We start from the raw sequence: 26,536 nt of genomic DNA, 5'->3' as shown, positions 1-26,536 counted from the left end.
AGTGACAAAGATCGTTAATGTTGGTTTTAAGAAGAGGGAGAAATTTACATGTCTGTGCCCTGTGAGACTATTTCTTGAGAGTAAAGTTATAGCACACCCATCTCTGTATTCTTTATGATTTCCAGATTTTTTGGTTTTCCTGGTTGGATGAATGTTGGTGCTATTAACCAAGGTATGAAACAGCAGGGAAGAAGCAGGTTTGGGGGGCAAGTAATGTATTTAGATAATGTCAGATGGAGTTAGAAGTGTCTGTGAGATACCTATGTGGCAGTGACCTGTAGGCAGTGGCTACGTGTGTATGGATCTAGAGCTTAGAAGAAAAAGTCAAAGCTAGAGACAGAGAATTAGATGCATCTATATGATAGTTGAATCCCTTAAGAAAACAAAATAAAATGATAAGAGAAAAGGGCTAATGTGAAAATCTGGAGAGAATATTCATGGGTGAATAAAAGCAGGAAGCCTGGAAAGAAGATCAAGAAAAAAGTCATAGCAGTGAAACCATTGCCATGGCAGATACCCAGCAATGTGCAGGTGACTAAAAAGGACAATCAGTAACCAGACATCCTTTCTATTCTATGATTACGAAAAAGGTTGCTACTGATGTGTGCTATACTGCTTTTTATTTCTCCATCTTGGAGTAATTGACACCTTTAATCCTAAGAGTTCTGCAATCTTGGGAGCAAAATCAGTGTTCTTAGAAGGGGCATTCTCCTACGCTGACATTGCTTTTCATTTTCTACCATCTACAGTCACTCCCTGCATCCATCTGGGTTTCTTGGCCCTCCTACAGTAACTCTCTCTCAGTTGTTATCAGCTGAGTTCCCTACCCTGACGTTGGAGAAATGGTCTCTTTTAGTAATAACTGTGAGAGTTAAAAGACACATTTATCAGTTCCAGCAAATTTGTTTTCCTGTTGGCAGAAAGGTGAAAACGAATGAATTGAAAGGAGGAAAAAGAGACTAACATTTCTTGCATTTTAGCGGTAAAATACATTGTACTGGGTACTTTATATGTTATATGTAACACCACAATCCTTCAGGGTAGATATCATTAGGAACAAGAAGCTCAGAAAGGTAAACAAGAATAGCTGACATTTACCAAGCACAGGAATTTTTCCAAATGCTTTAATTATTTTCATTCTCTCAACATGAAGTAAGCTCTACTGTTCATTCCATTATATCGTTATGAAAACCCCCAAGTATATAGTGGTTGAGAGATTTTTCCAAGGTCCCAGAGCTATGAGCTAAGATTCAACCCTATACAATCTATGTCAGGAGCCCATAGTTTTACACTATTTTATATAATTTACTCAAAACAATCCAGCCAATATTGGGAGAATCTGGAATTTCAAGCCACTTCTGTTGGGTTCTAAAGATTATACTCTTCAGAAATGACACAGAGAGAGCACTCCAGTCTTTATTTCTGGAGCATAAAGCATTTATTTTTTTGCATTTATTTATTTTTGAGACAGAGAGATACAGAGCATGAACGGGGGAGGGACAGAGAGAGAGGGAGACACAGAATCGGAAGCAGGCTCCAGGCTCCGAGCCATCAGCCCAGAGCCCGACGCGGGGCTCGAACTCATGGACCGCAAGATCGTGACCTGACCTGAAGTCAGACGCTCAACCGACTGAGCCACCCAGGCGCCCCTGGAGCATAAAGCATTTTGAAGGGCAGAGCAGGCTTTTCACATGGATTAGGTTAAGGGAGTCTGTGGGCCATAAGGAAACCTGTGGAAATAGGGCCTCGGGGAAGTGAGAGGGGGCTCAGAAACCTGGGATTAGTGGGAGCAGAAGATCCAAAGTTTCTCTTTCAGAATTGCAGGGGACATGGGGCAGGCTTGACTTTTTCTTCTCTGCATGTCTTCTCTCCTCCTGTCTTTCTGCATGGCAGGGTTTTCTTCAGTCTGGGCCCAGAATTCATAGGTCTCTAATTCAACAACCCTGTGAGTTAAACTGATGTTCAGTAAATGTTTGTTGAACAAGCCAGGTTTTGTTACTAGCCTGGAAAGCAAACCATGGCTTGGAAGTGATTTACTGAATTTCAAATAGCCAGCTTATAAAAGAACTTCTGGAACAAAACACGTGTATAAATTGGAGGCTGCCTGTTTGTTCTCATAGGGACTTCCAAATAGGAATAAAGACACAGGTAAGTGTGATCCTGTTGTTGTTGTTACTATTATTATTTATTCGGAGACCTAAGCTTTAAAATATGGCGAGCCATCCTAACGTTTATACTACTGGATGATTCCTCGTTCTCACCGGTATAACTGGGCATGTGAACATTTTTTGCCAGAGACACTTGTAGAAACCAAGGCAAATTTTCCCTTCTTACTGAGGATCAGAGGAACCACTTTAGTAGGTGTTTTGGATATTACATTTATGGCAGCTGCTGAAATGTTCTCAAGTGCTATTTAGCAGAATAGATATCATTCCGGATATCACTTTGCAAATAGCTGGTTTTCCTTGTACTCAGTGCGATCATTAAAATTGGGATATTACCTCCACCTCTAATTTTCAGTGTGAGATTAATCAGAATTGGCCAGATATTGTTTATAAATCTCTCAGAAAATTGAAAAACTTTTGCCTCTTTTGACAAAATGCCATCAGGAAAGCACATTTCTGAAAGCGTGCCAGGCTTGGCCTTCTTGGCACGGCACGTATTGTTAAGTTAGTCCAAGGACTATGTAATAGACTTTATTTTAAGGTGCTTGTTTCAATTTGATCTGACATCTTAGTTTGGTTCGTTCTTTATCTCTTTCCTTTCTTTATGGTCCCTATATAATGATTTTTAACCTTTGGTATAAAGGAAGTGTGTATCATATTTTCTTTCCAAGCCATACACATTTAATTCTATATATGCCTATATACATACACAGCATTTTACACATAGTTTGAGAGCTTCTGGAGAGTTAAGTTACATCCTTTAAACTTAAACCCAGTTCAAATATCTGTGAAGCTGTGAAGCTGACTTTAGCTGAATGAATCACCCACTCTGTATTTTGACAGCACTTAAATTATACCTCACCTTTGTTACTGTAATGACTGCACTTTTCTCTCCTGTCCTGGGTAGTGAACTCTCTCTTTCTATCCCTTGAATCACAGACACACAGCACAAAACAGAGCCTCTGTACTCTGTATTTAGGAATTGATTAAATACCTGAATGAATTAGACTGGACTGGAAAATTCCATGGGAATAAGGGCCATTTCTGTTTTTACCGTCTACTGTGTGTGTGCCCATCTCCTAACATAGTACCTGTCACGTGGGAAGGGTTTTGTAAATATCTGTTGCGTAAACAATGGATGACATAGTTCTGTTCCCTGGAAGTGACTCCAGTGTAGAACTCTTATAAAATTTTGTGAACAAGTATGATGCATTTCAGACCAACTTAATCCTGGATGCAAAAATGTCAGTAGATATTCCTAACCCATTATTTCTCAGTTAAACCCTTTGTATCCTCGCTTGCAGTTTCCCCATCTGTCCTACAGCTCACCCATCCCATGTCTCATATTTCTTGTATTCATCTTCTTGTTCTCATTTGCATACCGCTTGAACTTGAAACTCCACATCTTGAGCTTGCTTCTCTCATTCATATTTTTGACCACACAACACAAATGTATTGTGTAAATGTACTGCACGTTTACCGTGTGCCAAGCATTGGGCAAGTTGCTGCCCATGTGGATACAGTACTCATCTACCCCCTCTACCTGCCCCTAAGAGTACCTCTTGTAGAGGAAGAAATACACATGAAAAGAGATCACTACAATAACGTTGGTGAAGGACTCACACAGAAGGCAAAATGCTGTAAGAGTGGAGGGGGTTCGTTCACACTTTTCCTTGTCCCTGGAGTGGCATCTCCCACGTCTCCCCTCCTCCTACAGAGGTGGTAATATTCTACTTAACCCTTTAAGAAGCCAGTCCACATTTTCCTTCTCCATGAAGTTTTTCTAAATGTTTTCTGTTTAATCTTTCCCCCCACTCCCCTACCCCAATATGCTTTCCACAGTATTTGTTGCGATTCTCCATTAGACTGCGTACCTACAGGTTAGGAACTGTATCTTCACCATTCTTGTGCTCTCATACAGTTCTCTAAAAGTTGTAGGTTGGTTAAATGGACATATTTGTCCCCTTTTACTCACAACATCCCCTAACTCACACCCCACACTTCAGCACATGATTTATTTCCTCTCGAAGATCTCAAAGTCATTTCTTGTGTTGTTCTTTACCTATACATTGTGGTAGGTTGTCATGGCCACCACTATGTGTTGGAAAAGAATTTCTCCTGTCCAACTTCTCTCTTTTTAATTCAAAATGAGGAACTGACTGGTCAACTAAGTGGATGACTTGTTTTCTAGTCAGATAAGTGTTTGCTTCACAGTGGAAATCAATTTACCGTTAACCGTTAATTGTATTCGGAAACATTTTTTTTCCCCCTTGGACACCTTTAGATTCTTGTTCAAATCTTTTTTTTTTTTCCTGGATTCCAAATAAATGATTTTGAAATATGTAGGATTTATTTTTAGGAATAGTTTATTAGATTTGAAAGTATCCTATGTGTATCAGGTGCATGTACCAAAGGGTCCAGAGGTGCAATTGCATATAGGAAATGGAGTTCATCACACACTACAGGCTAAAGTTAATGGTTATTTATAGTTAAACAATGCCTCACAGGTCCCCCTACCATTCACATGCACATGCACATTTAGAATGTAAAATGTTTCTTTCATTTCCTTTGCTAACATGCTATAGGTCTTATAACTTAAAAATGGCTTTTTATTTCTTTTGGTTAAATCTACCTAATTTAAAATATTTGAATGGTAAGCCTTTTCTGAATAGTAGATTAGACCCCAAACTTTCCCATTGATTTCTATGGAATATTCCTTAATTCAAAATGTTTTCCTAGACAAAGAAGCTCTAAGAAAAACCTGTCCCTGGTCGACATTTTTATCCTTTATGGAAAGAAGGGAAGAACTCACAAGAAAGCATACTTAGACCATTGACACACAGGCCCATTGAATACCTTTAAGTGTATCCATCCCAAATGTCAAGTTCATGTTCATGGGTTTAAATAAGAAGAAAAAGAGAGAGCTAGCAAGAGATTGACACATACCTGTTTTGTGCCATTTTCCTTGCTATATAGATGTGTCTGATTCTATTTCTCTGTTCATGATGAGTCCATAAGAACTGATCCTTTGTTTTATTCAATGTCGTATTCTCAGAACCTCACACAGTGGCTGGTATGTGGTTTATGATTAATGCTCAAGGGTGAATGAATTAATGAGTGAATGAATGAAAAGACTTTGAGCCAGAAGTGTTTCTTCATATTTTTAGTACATACTATGAATCCTAAAACAATGTGTTTTTGAATAGTTTTTACATAAATGATACTTAGCCAGTCAAAAAAGAAAGGTTTCTTTTAGTACATTCTTAAGAAGTACTATTGACCAGTTCAGTACTAGTTGTCAACTTCCTTTTTTAAAATTGTTTTTAATGTTTATTTAGTTTTTGAGAGAGAGAAAGAGAGAGAGGGAGAACTTGAGTAGGGAAGGGGTAGAGACAGAAGGAGACATGGAATCTGAATCAGGCTTCAGGTTCTGAGCTGTCAGCACAGAGCCTGACACAGGGCCCGAACTCATGAATCATGAGATCATGACCTCATGAAGTCATAAGCTTAACCCACGGAGCCACCCAGGTGCCCCATAGTTGTTCAACTTCTTATCCTGAACAGTGTAATTGTACAGTTTCTCACTATCTATGGGAATCAACCTTATTTAAATGATAGAGCCATAGCATGCTATTATTAACCCTGGGACTGGCCCAGGTGCAGCATATGTGCATAACCAGGGTAGGGAGACAGGGTCAGTTGGGGTTCAAAGAAAAGGCCTCAAAGCAGGTGGATCTAGATTTAAATTTTAGCTCTGACACTACCTAGCTCTATGGCATTGGCAATCACTTAACCTTTCTAGGCCTTTCTTTATATCCTCATCTAGAAAATGGGCATAAGAACATTCCAAACTTGCTAAGTTTGGAATAAGGATTAAGTGAGATAACAGAGTGCATGTCACTACATGTGTCAATATAATTTTTCCAGCCTCAACTAACTCCCAACGACAGGTGTTCATTCTTAGTTAAGAAGCTAGTCAAAAACCTTTGTTCTTATATCTGAAAAACTGAGTTTTGGCTTTGCTGTGTATTATCTGGAATACCTCCTTATCTGTCTCATTTTTTTTCCACCTGTAAAACTAGAGCATATTTAGTGTGATCTGTCTACTTCATGTGGATTTAAGAACAGCTAACCTAACAAATGAGAGAAGAAAATAGCTTTGAGCTGTTTAAATGAAAGGTGCCACAAAAATCAAACAGAATTCTATAGATAGTCTAAACTCAATTTAAACCAAATCGGACATAAATTCATTATAAGAGTACAGGTCTCTGTGGCCTTATTCTTTGTGATAACCTAAGAACATTGAAATACTTTGCTGATGTGACAAGTGTCTAGAAACACTGTTTATCAAAACAAGATAAATTGCATTCAGAAAATAAGCGTATAACAGCTTCCTCTTGATGATCATTTCCATGAATCAAAAGTTTAGTGATATTCTTAAAAGACATAGTTCCTGTGACAAAGCATTGCAAAATATGCCATTTAGTGTAACTATCATATTTCAAAACACATGCTCCAGGAATTGACGTAAGAAAACCGTAAAGTTTCAAGAATCAAAGTTAAATATGTGAATACAGTAAATCTAAGCTATAAGCCAATAATAGCTTCCCGGAATTTTCAAGAGCTAAAAAACCTTAGGTATAACCCAGTCCATTTTGTTACAGATTATTGATTTTTTTATTTTTTCATTTTATTTTTAAAAAATCAAATATAAATTTTATTTTTGCATAAAAGTTAATTTCAATAAGCTGCATGGTTTTTTGGTTTTTGGTTTTTTTTTGGTTTATGTGAACAGCTGAAAATGTGTATGGTACATTCAATTTTTTTAAATATGAAATTTATTGACACCCATACAACACCCAGTTGTTTCCATACAACACCCAGTGCTCATTTCAACAGGTGCCCTCCTCAATACCCATCACCTACCCTCCTCTACCTCCCACCACCCCCATCAACCCTCAGATTGTTCTCCGTTTTCAAGAGTCTCTTATGGTTTGGCTCCCTCCCTCTCTAACTTCTTTTTTTTTTTTTCCTTCCCCTCCCCCACAGTCTTCTGTTAAGTTTCTCAGGATCCACATAAGAGTGAAAACATATGGTATCTGTATTTCTCTGTATGACTTATTTCACTTAGCATAACACTCTCCAGTTCCATCCACGTTGCTACAAAAGGCCATATTTCATTCTTTCTCATTGCCACGTAGTATTCCATTGTGTATATAAACCACAATTTCTTTATCCATTCATCAGTTGATGGATATTTAGGCTCTTTCCATAATTTGGCTATTGTTGAAAGTGCTTTTTTTTTTTAAAGAAAACAAAGTTTTTCTAAAAGTAACTGTTCAACACATAATTTTGTCACAGATGCTGTATTTTTTCTTTAGTTTTTTTTAATGTTTACTTTTGAGAGAGAGAGAGACAGAGAGAGACAGAGACACAGAATCCCAAGCAGGCTCCACGGTCTGAGCTGTCAGCACAAAGGCTGACGTGGGGCTCAAACTCATGAGCCATGAGATCATGACCTGAGCTGAAGTCCAACGCTTAACTGATTGAGCCACCCAGGCACCGCTGTATTTTTTTATTAATAAAATAAAATAAAATTAAATTAAAATAAAATAAAATAAAATAAAATAAAACAATGTAAGCCAATTAGTGGGAATCAGAGAGCCAAAACAGGAGTCCAGTTATGTTTCATGAGCTATTACACTCTCAAAATTTTAAAAATCAACAGAAGTATATGAAAATATAAGTTAGAATAGAAATAAACTTCACTCTTGGTCAGACTCATAAAATATCTTTTAGTTTTAGATTCTGAAGTCTGTAATATTGGATTGTAAAATAAATAAGGAAAACACAAAAAAGTTTGGAAGCAACTGATAGAGTGATTCAACAGGGTGATCAAGAATGCCAAAACCTCAGGGTCGCCTGGGTGGCTCATTTGGTTAAGCATCTAACGCTTGATTTCCGTTCAGGTCAATATCTCACCATCATCGGATCGAGCCCCACATCAGGCTCTGCTCTGAGCATGGAGTCTGCATGGGATTCTCTCTCCTTCTCACTCTCTCTCTTTCAAAAATAAATATTAAAAAAAAGGAAAAGACTGCCAGAACCAGACACCTAAACTAAGCCTGAATTAGCAGAGTGGCTGGACTCCCAAATTAATATAATCAGTGAATAAATGGAGATAGGAAAACTAAGTGTTTCTTAAATGGCAGCAGATGCATTTTCTTAAGTTGCCCTAGTTGTTTTCACAACTTTAACCTTATTTAACTACTAATGTGGGATTTCCAAAATTCAAATACTGGATCCTGAGACAGGAAGCCCATGCTTTTGAATTCATATCTCAGTTTAGAATTCCTATTTTCATTTTGCATAAAATATAATGAAACATCACATTCATTCTTTACAGAAATATCATTAAGTACTGGGCCAAAATAGTTTGTAAAAGGTGCAGCCAGCATAGATATTTGTATGTTCTGTGTAAAATTAGATGTGTGTATATATACGTGCATTTGTATATTTTCCATGCATGTATCTCAATACTGAATGTCTTTTTTTCCTTCTTCTAGGGCTGCCATAAAATACAGAACTTTAATAATGTAGTACCTGAAGGCATGAGCTTGAGCTTTCTCATAGCCTTGGTTTCAAACAATGGAGATTACACATGCGTTGTTACATATCCAGAAAACGGGCGTACCTTCCATCTCACTAGGACTCTGACTGTGAAGGTGGTAGGTAAGCAAGGTTTTGTACTAAGTGCACACAGCAAAATGCAGTAATTTTGTTTTGGCTCTTGATAGTTTATTACAAACAGGTATGTAAATTCTATGAGAAAAGAGGTTGATCTTTTTTGTTCACTGTGCTGGAGCCACAACACATTCCACATTCAAAGTAGGCACTCAATACCTATCAGTGTACCGCATGAATCATTGGTCTATATGAATGAATGAGGGGTGGAAACAGTGCCAGGTGAATCCGTGTTCAACTTGTACCCTTGCCATTTATTAGCAAAATGCCTTTGCTCAGGGTCTCAGTCTCCTTGTCTGTCCTCTGGGACTAAGAGAACCTCACATTCAGTATAGTTGGGAATATCAGAAATAATATATATATATATATATATATATATATATATATATATAATGTTAATCCAGTTCCAGGCAAAGAGTGGAAACTCAATGAATAGTAGTTAATATTATTGTCAAAAAAAGTGTTGTATTTGAATTAAATGAGCTCTGTCTTTCTATGTACTGGAACTGTTGTAGATGGAGCTGCTTGCTGGCAGGGTTCAACCATTGCTTTGCCACGAGAGAACAGGTGGTGGGAAATGAGGAAAGTGGAAAGGACAATATCCAGGCCATAGTCAAAAGACTGTCAAATCCAGAAATCAAGAGGACCAGTGTCAGGATAGGTGGCAATTAGGGGAGAGCCCTGAATACCCTGTGCCCATGGTATTCAAAATGAGAGAATATCAGAGTGAAAACGTTTCACACCCCATCTTTTCATAGATGTCATTGAGACACAACAACACAAAGTAACCTGTTTTGGGGGCTCCTGGGTTAAGTGTCCTACTCTTGTTGTCCGCTTAGGTCATGATCTCAAGGTGGTGAGATAGAGCACTGTGTTGAGCTCCATGCTGACCACTGAGCATGGAGCCTGGTTAGGATTCTCTCTCACCTTCTCTCTCTGCCCCTCCCCCACTCCCTTACCCCCTCCCCCTCAAAATAAATAAATAAAAATTAAAAACAAAAAAACAAACAAAAAAATCAAAGTAAACTGTTTAGAGATGCTCTGTTAGTGGAAGAAGTGATTCCAAATCCCAGGTTTCTTATTCTTGGTTCAGGGCCTTCTCTACTAGTTTGACATAATTTGGGCATAATTTTTAAGGGCTTTAACATAATAGTACAAATAAAATTCAAACTGAAAAATTTTGTAATCACCTCTCATCTTCCTCTTCCTACTTTTGGAATAATGCTGAGCTGGGAACTAATTCAGAAGAAAAATCAGACTAAATTTTTAACTTAACATGAATGGGGATCCCAGGTGGCTCAGGTCATGATCTCACTGTTTGTGAGTTCAAACCCCATACTGCACTGACAGTGTGGGGACTGCTTGCTATTCTCTCTCTCCTTCTCTTTCCACCCATCCTGTGCTTGCGCTCTCTCGTTCTCTCTCAAAATAATAAACATTAAAAAAAAAGAGAGAACTTAATGTGAATGGCCTTAAAAAGCCAAATGAATAATCTAACCTTAAATTCATCTTGGAAATTATTTCTGATATAGATTCTTAAATTCAGGATTAGGAAAGTTGAGAATAGGCATGCTTGGTCACCTTTATAAATACGGAAGTTGACAGATGCTGATGTGAGGTGTGGTTCTTATCTAACCTTCAAGCAAAATACAAGTTTGTTTTTTAAAGCTGTGAAGTATTGAGTACTTATTATATACCAATAGGATACTTTAATATGCATTACTTAATTTAATATGCATGATTTAATTTAATTCTTATAATGAACCTGTGCAGTGAGTTTAATTATCCTCCTTTTAGAGGTGAGGAAAATTAGCTTTTGAAAGATTAAGTAACAACCCAGAGTCATATGGTTAGTACATGACCAACTAAGGATAAGAACCCTGGTTGTTAAATCTTTGAATCCTTTACTCTTAAACATGACACTGTAAAACCCCGTGGGGGTATTTTTCTTTCAATTTAGAAATATAGAATGTTATAAAGAGCAGCAATCCTAGGAATTAACAGTCAACTGACACAGACATCAGGTAGACTTGTGTGTTGGCTTCATAAATGTGATTTTGAATTTTCCATTTACATATTTGTTTACTTAATATTTACTTATTTAGCCAAGTCCCATACTAGACACTCAAGCATGTTCTGGAGAAATATGTAGAAAAGAAACAATTGAGTAAGACATGAAAGCAATTTATCTTATACTATTAGAAATATATTTCATGTAAGCTTTGGAAAGCAAAAACACTGGTTAAATCTTCTGTCCTGAAACATGGAAGCTACTTAGTATTTTATGTATGTCTCTTTGTTTGTTTTAAATGAATGAAGTATTGTAATTTACTGTATATTGAGCTATTGGCCCTGTCAGGAAGAATTGCCAAACGATGCCAGGAAGTTGGACAAAAGTTTACAAAAGAGCAAATCTTGGAAATGGGTTATGAGAGACAAGGGCTACATGATTTAACATCATCTCCCTTTTGTCTCTTCCTCTCGAACATAGGCTCTCCAAAAGACGCATTGCCTCCTCAGATCTACTCACCCAATGATCTTGTAGTCTACGAGAAAGAACCAGGTAATTATAGCTGTGCCTCTTAATTTCAGTTAGATTCTCTTAATTACAAGGAATAAAATGTCACTTAAGTTAAAGTATGAGAATAGAGGGCTATTGTAGGGAAACAACATGAAGTGAAACTTGAAATGGTGTCAGAAACGAAGGCAGCTCTGGGGATTAGCTCCTTCGTCCATCTCTTGGGTGTCTCTGGGATTCTCGGCTTCTCTCTCCGCAGCTGCTCCCTTCTTCTTCTGCAGTGGCTCCCCTCTCCTGATTAGTGATTTCTGTGTGATGCACACATTAGCTTGCACAGGCCTTGTGTTTTCCAAGACTGCAACATGAGCACAAGACTTCCTTTAAGCTTTTGCTCCACTGCAGAGGGGCGAGGGCAGGAGATCAAAGGAAAACTATGAATTTAACGGATAACAACTGGTAGACCTCATACAGCTTGATCAGAACACTATTGGGTGCTTCCTGTGGCTGTCTGGGGCTCCTTTTAGTTTTCATAATTTTCCATTCTGGACAAAAATCTTCTGTGACCAACTGAATAAGGCATAATTTGTTATTCTTCTGGCTCAAAGCCTCCCACAGTTAAACTGAAAACCATAGAAAATTTTAAGAGTTTCTATATTGTATCCTTTACAATAAATTCCCTCCAAACCCAATGAAAGGTATAAAAGAACATATTTTTAAAATCTACTAAAGATAGCAGAGGTCGTGATCAAATGTAGGTAGAAAACAATGATGCCCTCCTAAAATTAAGATAAAGTTTCAAGTAGTGAGCTGCCTGTAAAACAAAAAACACACTAAGAGGTCCGCCAACCCCAAATGGACCACATTTCCCAGAATTCTCAGTGGCTTTGTATAGTAATATGTACATTCTTCCTGCTCTCAGGTGAACCCTTACGAATGATCTAGTGTGTTTCATCTACCTCTACCTACCGTATGATTGCAAAATCTATATTCATGTTTCCTTCCTGCATATTAACATAGAAACTGAAGGGGAAGGCGTAAGAACCATGCATCTTAGAGGAAGGGATGGAGTAGGACCACTCAGTGAGACATACCTGAGTTCAAATTTGGATGACAATATAATTTGTCATCTCAACCTGCACACTTTCTGAGAGTGAAAGCAGCTGATATCAATAACTAACTAGGAAAGCAGGCATAGAACAGAGCTGTCCTGGGTAAGCTGGAATGGAAGTCATTCTGGGTCAAGTTCTGGTCTGCCACTTATTAACAATTTCATCTAGGGATGGCATTTAACATCTTTAAGCATTAGTTTGCGCATCTATAAAAGGTGGATTTTAAAAATACCCCATAGTATCTTATTAAAATTAAATGAGAACACTAATAAATATAAATATTTATCACAGCAAATTATATAAAGGTCTTAGTAAGTATGCTGCTGCTCTTTGTCTCATTATTATCATTTTCTGCCTCCGGATCCCCCTGACCTCATGTTCCATCTTGGAAAGATAGCAGAGAATGTTATTCATAAATACTAATATTTATAAATATATAAATATTCACTATATATATTAACTACATATAATATTCACTATATATAAATATATATGTAAATGATATTTAAACTTATTGACTGCACCCTTATAGCCGGATCTGACCTGCCTCTCAGCATTGGCATTACCCTGTATTTTCTGGGCCAAGCTCCAACAATCTGGAGAACCTCTCCTCAGTCACTGTTTATGAAGGAAATAAAGGATAAGAGTAGTCCATGGAAGTTTAGGGCTCCAAGTATGTTGACAGAGCCTCTTTGAACAAATACTGTTATAGTAGAATATACATGGATTGTTTAAAAAGATGGTCATTCTGGAAATTTGGTATAAAGCTGCTCCACCTTTTTTCTTGGTTTGTTTATTTTGTAATGAAGTATGGTACATTACTGTGACAGGCCACTTGAAAACTACTTAGAAGTAGAGTTTTAAGTATACTTTTATAGCTTCTGATTAATCAGAGTGGAACCATTATTGCCATGTGAAGGGTATACCCTGATGGGTTAACTTGTTATTTTAGGTGAGGAGCTACTCATCCCTTGTACAGTCTATTTTACTTTCCTGAAGGATGCCCGCAATGAGGTTTGGTGGACCATTGATGGAAAAAAGCCGGACGACACCAATATTGATGTAACTGTCAATGAAAGGTACTGTTGGCTCAGACAAGGGGTGACCAACACTTGTCCTCAGTCTAATGCCCTTGGGTATATACTAATCATTGAAAGTAACAACCCTGACTTTTCCCCATCATTACCAAAAATCAGCAAGATTTTCAAGTCTTTAGTGGCTGCATTCCAAAGCAGAATTCCTGGATTTGCAATTCAAGACCCAGACACCTTCTGATAATCACACATTCATGATTCTCCCTTCAGAGTAGATGGGATGTGTGGCCCACATGCATGAAAAACTACAATATAGGGCCCTGGATACATGTAAGCTGGTCAGTGTGGCCCTGTTCTTTTCTTTCTCAAGTCTGGAGTCTAGGCCTCTGTATTTGTGCCTCAGCTAAATTGTGTGTTTCTTGTCTTGCAATAAGCATACATTTCCTTTCTTCTTCCTCCTCATTCTTATCTCACATAGCATGCATGTCACCTTTATAATTGATAATCATTTTTTAAAATACTGACTAAATACATTCTTTAAATTTTATTTTTAACAAGCTGAGTCATTTTATTTATCTTTTTTTTTGTTTTAATGTTTGTGTTTTAGAGAGAGAGCATGAGTGGGGGAGGGACAAAGAGAGAGGGAGACTGAGGATCCAAAGCAGGCTCTAAGCTGACAGCAGAAAGCCTGATGTGGAGCTCAAACTCATCATGACCTGAGCCAAAGTCAGACTAAGCCCCCCAGGCACCCTCATTTTAATTCTAGATAAATATATATTTTTTTAAGGACATAGGGTTGGCAGGAAGGAAAATACGGGTCTTTGAAAAAAGATTCTTCTGGAAATGAAGCAGACAATTGCAAGATAACAATTGGTTCAGAACAATAATAAATAAAAATCAGCAGCTGACCAACTACATGACAAAGTAGTTCTAAAACCTCAGGCCTTAACGTGATGTGCAAATAGATCTTTGGCTACTTGAACTTCTAGGAATCAAAAGATATGACTTTCCTAGTAGTAAAGTCAGACTTTGTGCAGAAGTTACAAAATGTCTACATTACAGCAGGTGCTATGCAAGATACTTAGTCCCTAACTGAGTAGATTTTATCGGAGTAAGAGTGATAGAGCAGAAATTTCAATAATTGTGATAAATGTAGTGATTGGAAAGTATTAGAGGTTATCAGAAGCTTCAGTTAAGGAGTCCAGTCCATTTTGGAGGATTAGGCAGTGCTTCTCAGATGGTATAGTACCTACATAAATATTTGAAGGATGAGTAGAAGTAAACCAGGTAAAGAAATAGAAAGAATGTTCCTGGTAAGAGGAACATCATGTGCAATGGCTGGATGTTAGAGAAGCAGGGCATATTTAAAGGTACAGAAGGAGCCTCCTGAAATTAGAGCAGTTTTTTCAGAAGGAACTGATTAAAGATGTAGCTGGAGGCACAAAGGGAGAGTACTGAGCATTTCAGGAATTCTGAACATTGTGCTTTCTATCCTCAATAATAATGAATGAATGATATGAAAATCATGATGTTCCTCCTTGCTGCGATTTCAGCACAACTCAGTGTTCCTGGTGGAGCAGTGCAGTTGAGTTTAGGCTGAACTCATCATAAGCTTTGACCAAATTCTCACGACTGATGATAAGCCTTATTGGAAGGAGAACCTGGATGTCAGCCATAGGAGAGAGATTTTGTTTTCTCTTCATAGCAAGTAGTTCCCAGGGATTTTAGATCTTGATCTTGGACCCAAAGCACTTGATCTCCGACATGGAGATTTAGAGGTATTTATTTTTCATAAAGCTTACTTGCTTTGAGAAGTTTCTTCCTTTAATATGTTAAGATTGAACCCATGGGCTTTCAGCATTTTGACTAAAATATTCTACCTGTGTTCAAAACTCAAGCTTTGGGAATCCCTGAATTCAAACATATGAACTATTGCTGTGTATGGTAATAATAGCCTATATGTATATTTATTTAGCGTTGTTCTGATACTTACGCATTGACATACTCAATCCTCACGGTTCTTGAGTAAGTTAATACATGTAATACACTGTGTAGGCATTGCTATTTACCTCTTTCAAAGAAGGAACGCAAGACTTTGAAAGATTACTGTGCTGAAAGTATATAGCCAGTAAGTGACAGAGATTGGATCAAACCCCAAATGGATCTGGCCTCAGAAGCTTCTTTCTACTCTGATACAGAATCCTGTCTCGTAAGTTTGTAAGGAGACATTTTGCTTTGAAGAGAAAGCTATAATGTGTTACCAACAAAGAGATTTGATCTAGATACTGGGATTGTGTGTGGTATAAAATGTAAGGACTGCTATTGGAGGGGCACCTGGGTGGCTTAATCAGGTAAGCATCCAACTCTTGGTTGCAGCTCAGGTCATGATCTCATGGTTTGTGGGATCCAGCCCTGTGTTGGGCTCCATGCTTGAGATTCCTTCTCTCCCTCTCTCTCTCTCTGCCCTTCTCCCACTCACATGCATTCTCTCTCTCTCTCTCTCTCCCTCTCTCTCTCTCTCTTTCTCTTTCCCTCTCTCTTTCTCAAAATAAGTAGATAAACTTAAAAAAAAAAGAATGGTATTGGAATCTAGAAGTTATTCTTTCTTTGTAACCATTGGATCACGGGCAACACAGCCTATGGGCATTCTGTCTGCCTTCATCTAGGGGCTCTGTGGTTGTCTACTTGTCTGATTCACACACAGCACATGGCCCTGCAGCCTTGCTCATGCTTTGATTTTCTTTCCCCTATTTCTAGTATAAGTTTGACTACAACAGAAGATGAAACGAGAACTCAGGTTTTGAGCATCAAAAAAGTTACTGCTGAGGATCTCAAGCGCAACTATGTCTGTCATGCTAGAAATGCCAAAGGGGAGGTTGACAAACCAGCCAAGGTGAAACAGAAAGGTAATGGATGCACTCAGCAGATGAGTCTGTGAACTCCAAACGTAACATTGTGGTGAATAAGGAAAAAAAGAAAAATTGAGAAGACAGTGCTTCAGCACCTAGCACATCTGGCATATAGTAAGGAATCAGAGATGAATTGAAAAATCTTGAAAGAAAATATCCATCTATGTGAAGATACTCAAAATATTAATTCTTATACTCTTAGTAACTTAGTACCCAAGTGTGGCTTAAAAAATCCATGATTATTAAAAGGAGGTATAATTTTATATCAATACAGTCATGAAAAATGAAAAATAAAATATTTAAAACTACCAAAGATATAATAAAACTGGTAGAGTTACATTTTGTGGTGAATTGTAAAGACCCTTTTAGAAACCATTGATGGCAGAGTTCAAGGGTCATAACAATGACCATATCATATGACTTAATACTTTTGGAATTTTTCCTGCACAAATAACAGAAAGAGAATTATGTACCCATCGCTATTCTTAGAAGCATTATCTATAATAATGAAACATTATAAATAGCAACCATCTAATTATATTCAAGTAGTTAAGTAAGATATAAAATTTTTCTTCTCAAAAATATAATTTTAAAATGATCATTTTAAATATTATGTAACAGCATTCAAGTAGGTTTATAATATACTGCTAGCCACAATCGCTAAAATGAAAATTATTTAAACAATGACTTAAAATATGTAAAAGGATTTCTATGTTGCTATTACTAATTTCTTCTATAATAAATAAAAATGATAAAGCTCTTTTGTGTGAGCTGTTGCTACTGAAACAGAGTGTGTCTAAAATTATCTTTGGGTCTCTCACCTAACACAGAACCTCAGACAATTAATGCCTTCAAGAATGTTTTTCAGTGATCTAGAGAAAGATCATGATGATTCATCACATGTGCAGTCATGTCATTCAGAATCATCGCGGATTCTAGTCTCCTATAATATGTATACCAAAGTAAAAAAACAACAAAAAAGAAGTTAATACATAATTCTTACATTTTGCAATGGGATTTAAACCTTTTTTAAAGCTGATGCAAAAACAAATTTCACCTTAACATTCCATTACAATCTAGAAAGTAAAAAGCAAAGTCCTGGAGTATATATGGCACTTTAAGTCTTAGTGGATTGGTTCTGGATAGTTCATTGCTTCAGCACCTCAGAAGCCAGTGTAAAACAACAAGACTCAACCAGATAATATAAGGCAGTTTCCCAAAGTTCGTTCCTAAGAACACCACTGGGACTCTTTATAGTACTGCAATTCAATATTTGTACTCTAAACTCAGAGGGCCTGTGTTGGAATCCTGGTTTCTGAGCACCCTAACTCTGTAACCTTGAAAAAAATCACTTAACCTCTCTGACCTTGCATTTCTTTATATTTAAACTAGGCAGATGATACCACTCTCTTATAAGGTTGTTTAAAGCACTCAGCACAATTACTCGCTTTTATACAAATATATTAAATGCTCAACAAATGTTAAGTCTACTTATTTCCACAAAATTTTCACAGGTGTTATTTGACAAAGGCTTTTATAATACATAAAGTATCTTTAAACTCTAGATTAAACAAAATCAATCAAGTTACTTTAGTCAAGGGCCCCTAAGAGTCTTTCATGTGTTAACATTTGGTATGAATATCTGCAGGGAGTTGGAATATAGGAGGCAAATATATTTTTCAAATATATTTGACTTCAGATTCCTGGAGAATGCAGCATTTTGTGGGACTCGTTTTCTGAACCAAGCATTTTGGGAAATAATTATAGGGGATAACATAAATTAATTACTTATTGTCAGAGAGGATTAAACAGTCAATTAAAATCATGTTTAGTCTAGGAGTGATGCAGAAGTCGGCCTGCCAGAGGTACATGAGTAGCTCCTGTCCACAGAAAGCCATGCTCTGAATGGTTATGTATGAATGGTATCAGGGATGTGAAAGGACAAGTATTGTCCACTAGACTGGAAGATCTGTGCTGATATTACATCAGTATTACAGATAATCTAGTCTGGTCTGTGTGCATCTCGTGGTACCAGAGGTGTGTGTTTGTTACTTGGCTTCTGTTCTGGACCAGGTAATGCTGCAATTCAGTGGTGATACCTGAGCTCATATTAATACATTATACTTAAGGATCCTTCTGGATTCGTTGACAAAGCATTCTATGTCTTTCATCAAAAAGATGACAGGAAGGGCTCCAAATAAGAATTTACTTGGATAGGTCTTTGGACCTAATAGCTCTTTGGATGGCACAATTTCATCTAGTCAGTTAAAGCAAAGTATCAAAGGAGACACAGCTAACATAAACATGTTAAACATGCAGTTGTTTTATAGAGGAGACAGGTGGGAGCTAAGGCTAGATGTGTGTCGAACTTTATGAGAAACTGCCAAAACTATTTCCAAAGAGGTTGTACTATTTTATACTTTCACTAGAAATGAATATAAATTCCCATGTTCTACATATATTCTTACCACCTTTTGAAGTTATCAGAGTTTTCAATTTTAGCCATGCTAGGAAATGGGTACTGGTATCACACTATATTTTTTAATTTGCATTTCAGATACTAATGATGTTGAGCACTTATTTTTAAAGTCTTCCTTTTTAAAAAAATGTTTTTACTTATTTATTTTGAGAGAGAGAGAGAGCACTATGCCTGTAAGCTGGGGAGGGACAGAGAGAGAGAGAGAGAGAGAGAGATAGGGAGGGAGGGAGAGAATCCCAATCAAGCTCCACACCGTAAGTGATGAAGTCAGAAACTGTTGTCTTCCTCCTTTTTTCTTTTCAAAGAGTTGACCTATTTCTGAAAACAATATTTTTCTATAGATTTTAGTATTATCTTGTGAATTTCTATGTTAGAGCCTGCTGGGATTTGATTAGAATTGTATTAAATTTGTAAACCAATTTGGAGGGAATTGAAATCTTAACAGTATTGAGATTTCCAATCCATGAACATTATATGCTTTTCAATTTATTTAGTTATCATTGATTTTTCTCAGCTTTTTTTTAATTTTTGGTTTTATGTGTACAGGTCTTACACACATGTTAAATTTAACCCTAAATGTTTTGTGTTGCTATTGTAATGGTATTTTGAAAAATTCACTTTTCAGTTGCTCATTGATAGGAAATAGAAATGAGTTCATTGATTTTTATGTATTGATCTTGGTATTCTGACTTCCAAATTCACTGATTAAATAGGGTTTCTGTTTATTTTGTTTTTTAGGTTCCTTAGCATTTTCTATACACTTGATCATGTTTACAAGATATAAACATACTTTTACTCCTTCCTTTCCAAACTTTATGCCTTTGACTTCTTTCTTCCTCTGTCACTCTCTTGCACCTCCAGTACCATGAACAGTAGAAGTTATCAGAGTGACCATACTTGCATTTTTCTTATCTTAGAGGACATGCATTCAGTTTTTATGTGTTAAATATGATGTTATTTATAGGTGTTTTTTTGTAGCTGGCTTTTATCTGTGTGAGAGAGTAATCTTCTATATCTATATAATGAGTATCTGTTGAAATTTAACAAATTCTTGCTGTGGTTTTATTTGAATGCATCTTAGTTAGGGTTCTTTAAACTCCTTGGTTCCGCAGCACCTGTGTGGCTCAGTCATTTAAGTGTCCGACTTTGGCTCAGGTCATGATCTTGCAGTTCTTGAGTTTGAGCCCCATGTTGGGCTCTGTGCTGACAGCTCATAGCCTGTAGCCTGCTTGAGATTCTATGTCTGTCTTTCTCTCTCTCTGCCCCTCCCCGCTCACATTCTCCCTCTCTCTCTCTCCCTCCTTCTCCTCTCTCTCTCTCTCTCTCTCTCTCAAAGATAAACATTTAAAAAAATTTTCTAAACTTCTTGGTTCCATACGTTTATGTTTTTAATTTAATTTGAAAAACTTAGCCATTATTTCTTTAAATATGTTTTGCTCACTTTTTCATTCATTCTTTCTTTCCTTTTCTTCTAATAGCTCTGTTAAATTTAGTATAGACCACTTGGGGTGTCCCACAGATGACTGAGATTCTCATTTTTATTTTATCCTTTCCTGTGTTTCAATTTGGGTAGTTTCTAGTTTCCACTAATTGTTTATTTTTTGATGTTTAATCTGCAGAATTTTAAATTTCAGAATTGTATTTTTCAGTGTTTGGATTTCCATTTCTCCATAAAAATACCCCTACTGATATTTTTTAGTTGTTCTTTTTTTTTTTTCTTCCAAGATCTTATTTAAGTTTAAGTGAGTTAATATACAGTGTAGTGTTGGTTTCAGGAGAGGAATTTAGTGATTCATCACCTACATACAACACTCAGTCCTCATCCCAACAAGTGCCCTTCTTAATACCCATCACCCATTTAGCCCATCACCCACCCACCTCCCCTCTAGTAACCTTCAGTTTGTTCTCTGTATTGAAGAATCTCTTATGGTTTGCCTCCTTGTTTGTTTTTCTATTTCTCCTTCCTTTCCCCTACATTCCTCTGTTTTGTCATCTTTTTTTTAATTCAACAGGAATATTGATAATACTCATTTTAAGTGCTAATTTGCTAATTCCATCATATTTGTCAATTTTGATTCTGTTTCTTTTTTTATTGGCTGATTTTTCTTGTGATTATGGGTCTTTTCTTGCTTTTAATTGTTTTGTTTTTTAATCATATGCTGGCCGTTATGTATGCCGCATCATTGAGTGTCTGAGTTTTTAAAGTGAGTGTTGTCTTTTTTCTCACAGGTAGTTAATTTACTTGTCTAACAGCTTTTTTTTTTTTAAGAGTCCTCCTTATCTTTGCAGGACCTTACATCTGAAAAAAATAGCCTTTTCTTTAAGGACAGATTGGATTTATCTAGACTGGGGTCTCTGCTTAACACATGGGGAGCTACCCAAAGCTTCTTCACTCCAGTCTTAAGTGCCCCAGTCCTGCATGCGCACCTACAGTTGTTCAATTCCCAGTTTCCTAGCAGTTGTCCCCTTCCTGGTAGTTTTTCTTTCACTAGTAACTGTTCTTTGCCTGATCTTGTGAAGTGCCATCGGCCAATGCAAAGCTTTATATTTTTCCAAAGACTTGAGGTCACCCCTTGCAGATTTATAGAGCTCTTTTTCTACACAGTTTTCTTCCCTCTTTGCCCAGGCTTGTAAATTCACCCTAAGTCAGTAGTTCTGAATTCTGATTTCTGTCTCCTTAGCTCACTGTGATGACTGTACTTCTTTTTGGTTTTCCCCTTTCTATGCCACAGTCTAAAAGTGCCTTCAGGCAAAAAAACTAGGGTGATGGTGGGGCTCAACGTTGTTGTGTCCTTTCTCCCACAAATCACACAAAGATCAACTGCCACTTATCCACCTTAGAAAAAACTGTCGTTGTAAATATTATGGAGAGGAGGCTATCCCAGTGTCAATTGCTTCTCTAAGGCCAAATGCACAAATTTTACCATAGTTTACCACACTATGGTAGTCAAACAAAGCAGGTCTGCAAGTTAATTCAGTTATACGTCTCTGGTTTACTATCATATAGACAAAGCATTCTAATAGTTTGTAATTCAGGGAAATTGTCATTACATGGTTCCCAAAATTATCAAGAAGTCTCAGCAGTTTAGCAAAGAACACACAGGTTCTGTGGCAGGGAATACCTGGGAGTCCAAGAAGCTGTTGGGCTGGGAGACTCAATGGATAGCAAGGCCCCAACTAATAAAGATAAAAATAATAAGTTAGGTTTCCCAGGAGAAACAAAATTGTAGATCAAGAGCTTGAAACAGGGTAAAAAGACTGGAGCTAAAGTCCTGGATTAGTTTAACTCAGGGCGGTAGCTGGAAATGTGAGCTTTGGAACCTGTTATTGCTGTAGAACTACAAAAGGAGTGGAGGGAATTCTGATTCAGGGAGTAACAGCAGAGCAAGTGGCTAAATTTGGCAATATCCTAAATCAATTATAAGTGAGATCAAAGAGAGACGCGGTTTAGAAGTCCAGTTTGGTCAAATTGCATCACTCTTTCCTGATTGGGAACCCTTTTGTCTGGGATTGCATCACAGTAAAATCTTTATGCCAAAACATCAGAGGTCCAGCTGGGGCAGACAGAAAATGTGGGCTGAGGGTCACCCTTTCCCTGCAAGCCAGCAAAGCTTTATAGGAAAGCTTTTTAGAACTTTTCCTGCATGTGGTTTAAGCTATTTAGAAATTCAGCCCTGTGGATTATTTATCTTAAGAGTTCAATTAGTTAAATAGCATGAGGAATTTCTTGATATCATCAATATGGCCCCACAAAATGCGATCTATAAATATGACACATGTAATTCAATGACCCAAAACCAAATTAAAAATCCCCACAAAAAATAAAAGAAAGAAAGAAAAGAAGCAGTAGTAAAATAAATGTGGCAGAGGGAAATTCATGAAGGTAATTGACCTCTTGATCATTAGGCAAGATATCTATTGATATACATATATATATATTTCTTAATCCATTTCAGGTAAGTGCATTCACTGACCTCTTTTTTTTCACAATTACAAAATGTCCAGCCAGAGGAGCAAGAATAACTGAGCAAATAATGAAGATGACAATGGGAATTACCCCAGTGTGCTGTTAACATAACGTGTGCTCAGAAATACCAAGGACACAGCAATTTTCATGCCAGCTACCCAAATTGATCTTAGCAAATTCTCAACAACTGCACCGACATAGCTTTTGACATTTGATGATGGAGTTTTCTTATTTTAAACATCATTATTCATGGAATGAGAACAAGAATAACTGGTAATAATTCTGCACTGCGGAGTTCCATACTATCTCTGAGATAGGATAAGCATCCTGAGTTTAGGATAATGAACTTAAAACTCTAAGATCTGCCCTTTAATTAGAGCACTTCAGGCTCAGCTCCAGGCTGCTTACCATTTCCCCAGTAGGATAGATACCTGTTTTAAAAGGGACTTTTCCACTAGTATATGATCAATAATTAAACTTCATGGCAGAGATCTCCAAAGATCTCTGGACTTTGGAATCAGGGAGCCTGGATAACAGTCCCAGCTTTGAACAAAATTCCTCTGTGCCTCACCTTGGCAAGCACTTAACACAATGTTCAGGCGATCAAAGAAGCCTTTTCTCACTACCTGACCTGATATACCTCTCCTGCCCAGCCCAGCCTCTCAGTCACCTCTGTCACATTACCCTAGTTTATTTCCTTTATAGCACTGATCACTACCTAACATTAGTTGTCTTATTATTTATTTCCTTGCATTAGAATGTTAACTCTAAGAAGGCAGAAATCCTTTTGGTCTTATCCACCATCGTGTCCCCAACAGCATCTGGCAAATAATAGATGGTAATAAGTAATTGTCAAGTCAACTAATACACAATTTAAGCCACTTGTGTTTCAGATACAACTATTCTATTCCCTCTTCAAACACTTAGGCTTCATTATCACAAGCTAATAAGGCAACCAAATGAAGTTGCTGATATTGGAGGACTAGATTTCTTTTAAATATCCCAGAAGTATATGGTGTTATATCAGGAAACGTTCATTGAGATCCTCTGTGTTCTAGGGATAGGATGGATGAAGAAGACATACTCTTTACCAAGAAGACAACAAAAGTATAGTGGGAAGCAAGAGAGAGTAGAGAAGCAAGCTTGTAGACAAATTAAAATATAACACAAATGCTCTAATACAATTATAAACATTGAGAAGAGTTGAAATTTCTGCCAGGCAGATGTCAGGTGCAAGACGAGTTTTATTCTAGGAAAGCCTATACGAAATAATGACATTGGAGCATGGGCTTGAAAACTAAAGAAAGAGAAAGGATTATTCTCGTCAGAAGTCCCAGCATGAGCAAAGACATAGAGCTAAATCTTCCTGATGTTTTTGAAGAACAGGCCATGGTAAATGAGACGAGTGGCTGGTGGTTTCGTCATAATAGACCTTGTTTACAGGGCTGAATTAATACGTATCTAGTTTCTAGGAAGTCAGGAATCATCTTATTCTATTTCTGATAATTCCAAAGAAACTGCTAAAATGCCTATCATATAAAAGTAAACAGATTAGGTGGGAATCTGTCCATGCCTGGATATTACAAGTTAATCTTCAGAATGTGTATCCTAGAACTATAAACCTGAGAGATACTTTCAAAGCCAAGCATACTTAGCATTTGGTAGATTCCTCTGTTTCTGCCCAGTGAAAATAAGATTTTTGAGGCTTTTTTTCTGAATTTATAGGAAAGGTAATTAAATTTCTTCCAAATGGCACTGAAAAGAAAATGGAATTAAGACTAATGGAAACACATTAAGATTTTCACTCAATCCAACTGCTCCTCCAGCAATTAAAATTCTATCAGTTTCACGGTCTTGTCTAGGTAGTAATAAGGAGTCCATCCCCAAAATGGACAAATGGAAGATGGAATCACACTTTTCAAAATATTTTTAAGGAGATTCACTTATCAGATTGTGCACTGAATGACATGACCTTCTAAATCCTGCCCAATGCTAAAATGAATACAATATACCCTTTATATGCCATTAATGTGTATTAATTTATGTAACATCAAAGTCCCCTCAAGTCACCTAATGGTTAAGAACGCCTGTGTCAGGTGCTGGAAACAAAAAGAGAACCATGACACAGTCTGGCATTAAAACCTAGTGCTTAATCCCTATCACGTTATCTCTGCTTGTTCACACATACAAGTCAGGAGCATGGCTCAGCTGCTTAGCTTACCCAACTATTTGCAGGATGACAGGCCAGCGTGATCACCACGTAAAAATCAATTGTTTCTCTGTTGTTCCCTCCATTGATAGCTCCAAGATACACAGTGGAATTAGCATGTGGTTTTGGAGCCACAGTGCTGCTGGTAGTGATCCTCATTGTTGTTTACCATGTTTACTGGCTGGAGATGGTCTTATTTTACCGGGCTCATTTTGGAACAGATGAAACCATTTTAGGTGAGTAATGAACGTTTGATGTAAATTCCTTCAAATGTCCTTTTCAGAAAGCATGTTGACTTGATAAAAGCTAGAATAACTGGGAGATTTAATCTAACTTTTGTTTTGGCCCTTACTATTGAAAATCTTTCTAATGTATATTATTTTGCTTCCTTGGCTCAATATGTGTTTAGTCTAGGTTAGCCTGTCCAAATAGAAATATAATGCAAGCCACATATGTAATTTAATATTTTCTAGCGGTCACAGTAGGAAAAGTAAAAAGAAAGTGAAAATTATTTTAATAATATACCTTATTTAACCCAATATACTCAAAATACTATTATTTTAGCATATAATTAATATTTAAAAGCTGATGGTGATCTTTTAATCTTATTTTTTTTTGTGTGGTCAAAATGTCAAAATTTGGCATGTGTTGTGTTTTAAATTTACAGCATATCCCAGTTCAGACCAGTTGCATTTCAAGCGTCCGATAGCTACGTGTAGCTGTGTCTCCTGTAACTGGACAGTGTAGGTCCACTCTTTGTACTTAAAAGTGGTCCAGGCACCAGCAACATCAGCATCACATGGGAGCTTGATAAAAGGAGGCTATTAAGCTAACCCCTATTCTGAGTCAGGATCTACCTTTTAACAATATTCCCGGATGATTCAGGTGCACATTAAAGTCTTAGAAGCACTGCACTAGTGCACATTTGCCTGGTGACAGGCATGGAACAATGAAACATACTGATTCTTAGACTCATCCCATAAAGATTTTCATTCAGTAGGTTTGTGGAAGAGACACAGAACCTGTATTTTTACTGAGAGGTGATGTTTATAATCAGGCAACTTTGGGAAAGATGGGTTTATTGAATCTAAGTATATATATATATATATATTTCAAATGTTTATTTATTTTTGAGGTGGGGAGGAGAGGGCAATGAGAGAGAGAGAGAGAGAGGTTGAGAGAGAATTCCAAGCGGGCTCTGTGCTGACAGAGGGGCTTGAACTCACAAACTATGAGATCATGACCTGAGCCGAGATCAAGAGTCGGATGTTTAACCAACTGAGCCACCCAGGTGCACCAAATCGAAGTATATTTTTAATTGTGGTTATTTTCATGTATAAATAATTTAGACACTTTCTGAAAGTTTTGCTCAATTTATAATTCTAATATATCAGTGAGTGAC

General features: G+C 37.1%; 1 protein-coding gene across 3 annotated transcripts in view; it reads left to right on the top strand.

The window, feature by feature from the left end:
* The window catches only part of LOC122491608 (interleukin 1 receptor accessory protein), a 131,610-nt gene that overhangs the window by 93,805 nt on the left and 11,269 nt on the right, over window positions 1–26,536 (top strand). For all 3 annotated transcript variants that reach the window (XM_043594584.1, XM_043594585.1, XM_043594587.1), the window contains exons 5-9: window positions 8,732–8,897; window positions 11,401–11,472; window positions 13,489–13,615; window positions 16,328–16,476; window positions 25,227–25,370. In XM_043594584.1, the coding sequence (XP_043450519.1) occupies window positions 8,732–8,897; window positions 11,401–11,472; window positions 13,489–13,615; window positions 16,328–16,476; window positions 25,227–25,370 (658 nt within the window). The remainder of the gene's footprint in view (window positions 1–8,731; window positions 8,898–11,400; window positions 11,473–13,488; window positions 13,616–16,327; window positions 16,477–25,226; window positions 25,371–26,536) is intronic.

This window comes from Prionailurus bengalensis, chromosome C2 (genome assembly GCF_016509475.1).
Source record: "Prionailurus bengalensis isolate Pbe53 chromosome C2, Fcat_Pben_1.1_paternal_pri, whole genome shotgun sequence".
Lineage (NCBI taxonomy): Eukaryota > Metazoa > Chordata > Mammalia > Carnivora > Felidae > Prionailurus > Prionailurus bengalensis.
The sequence above is the reverse complement of the archived record's forward strand: the minus strand, read 5'-3'. Positions and strand labels throughout refer to the sequence as shown.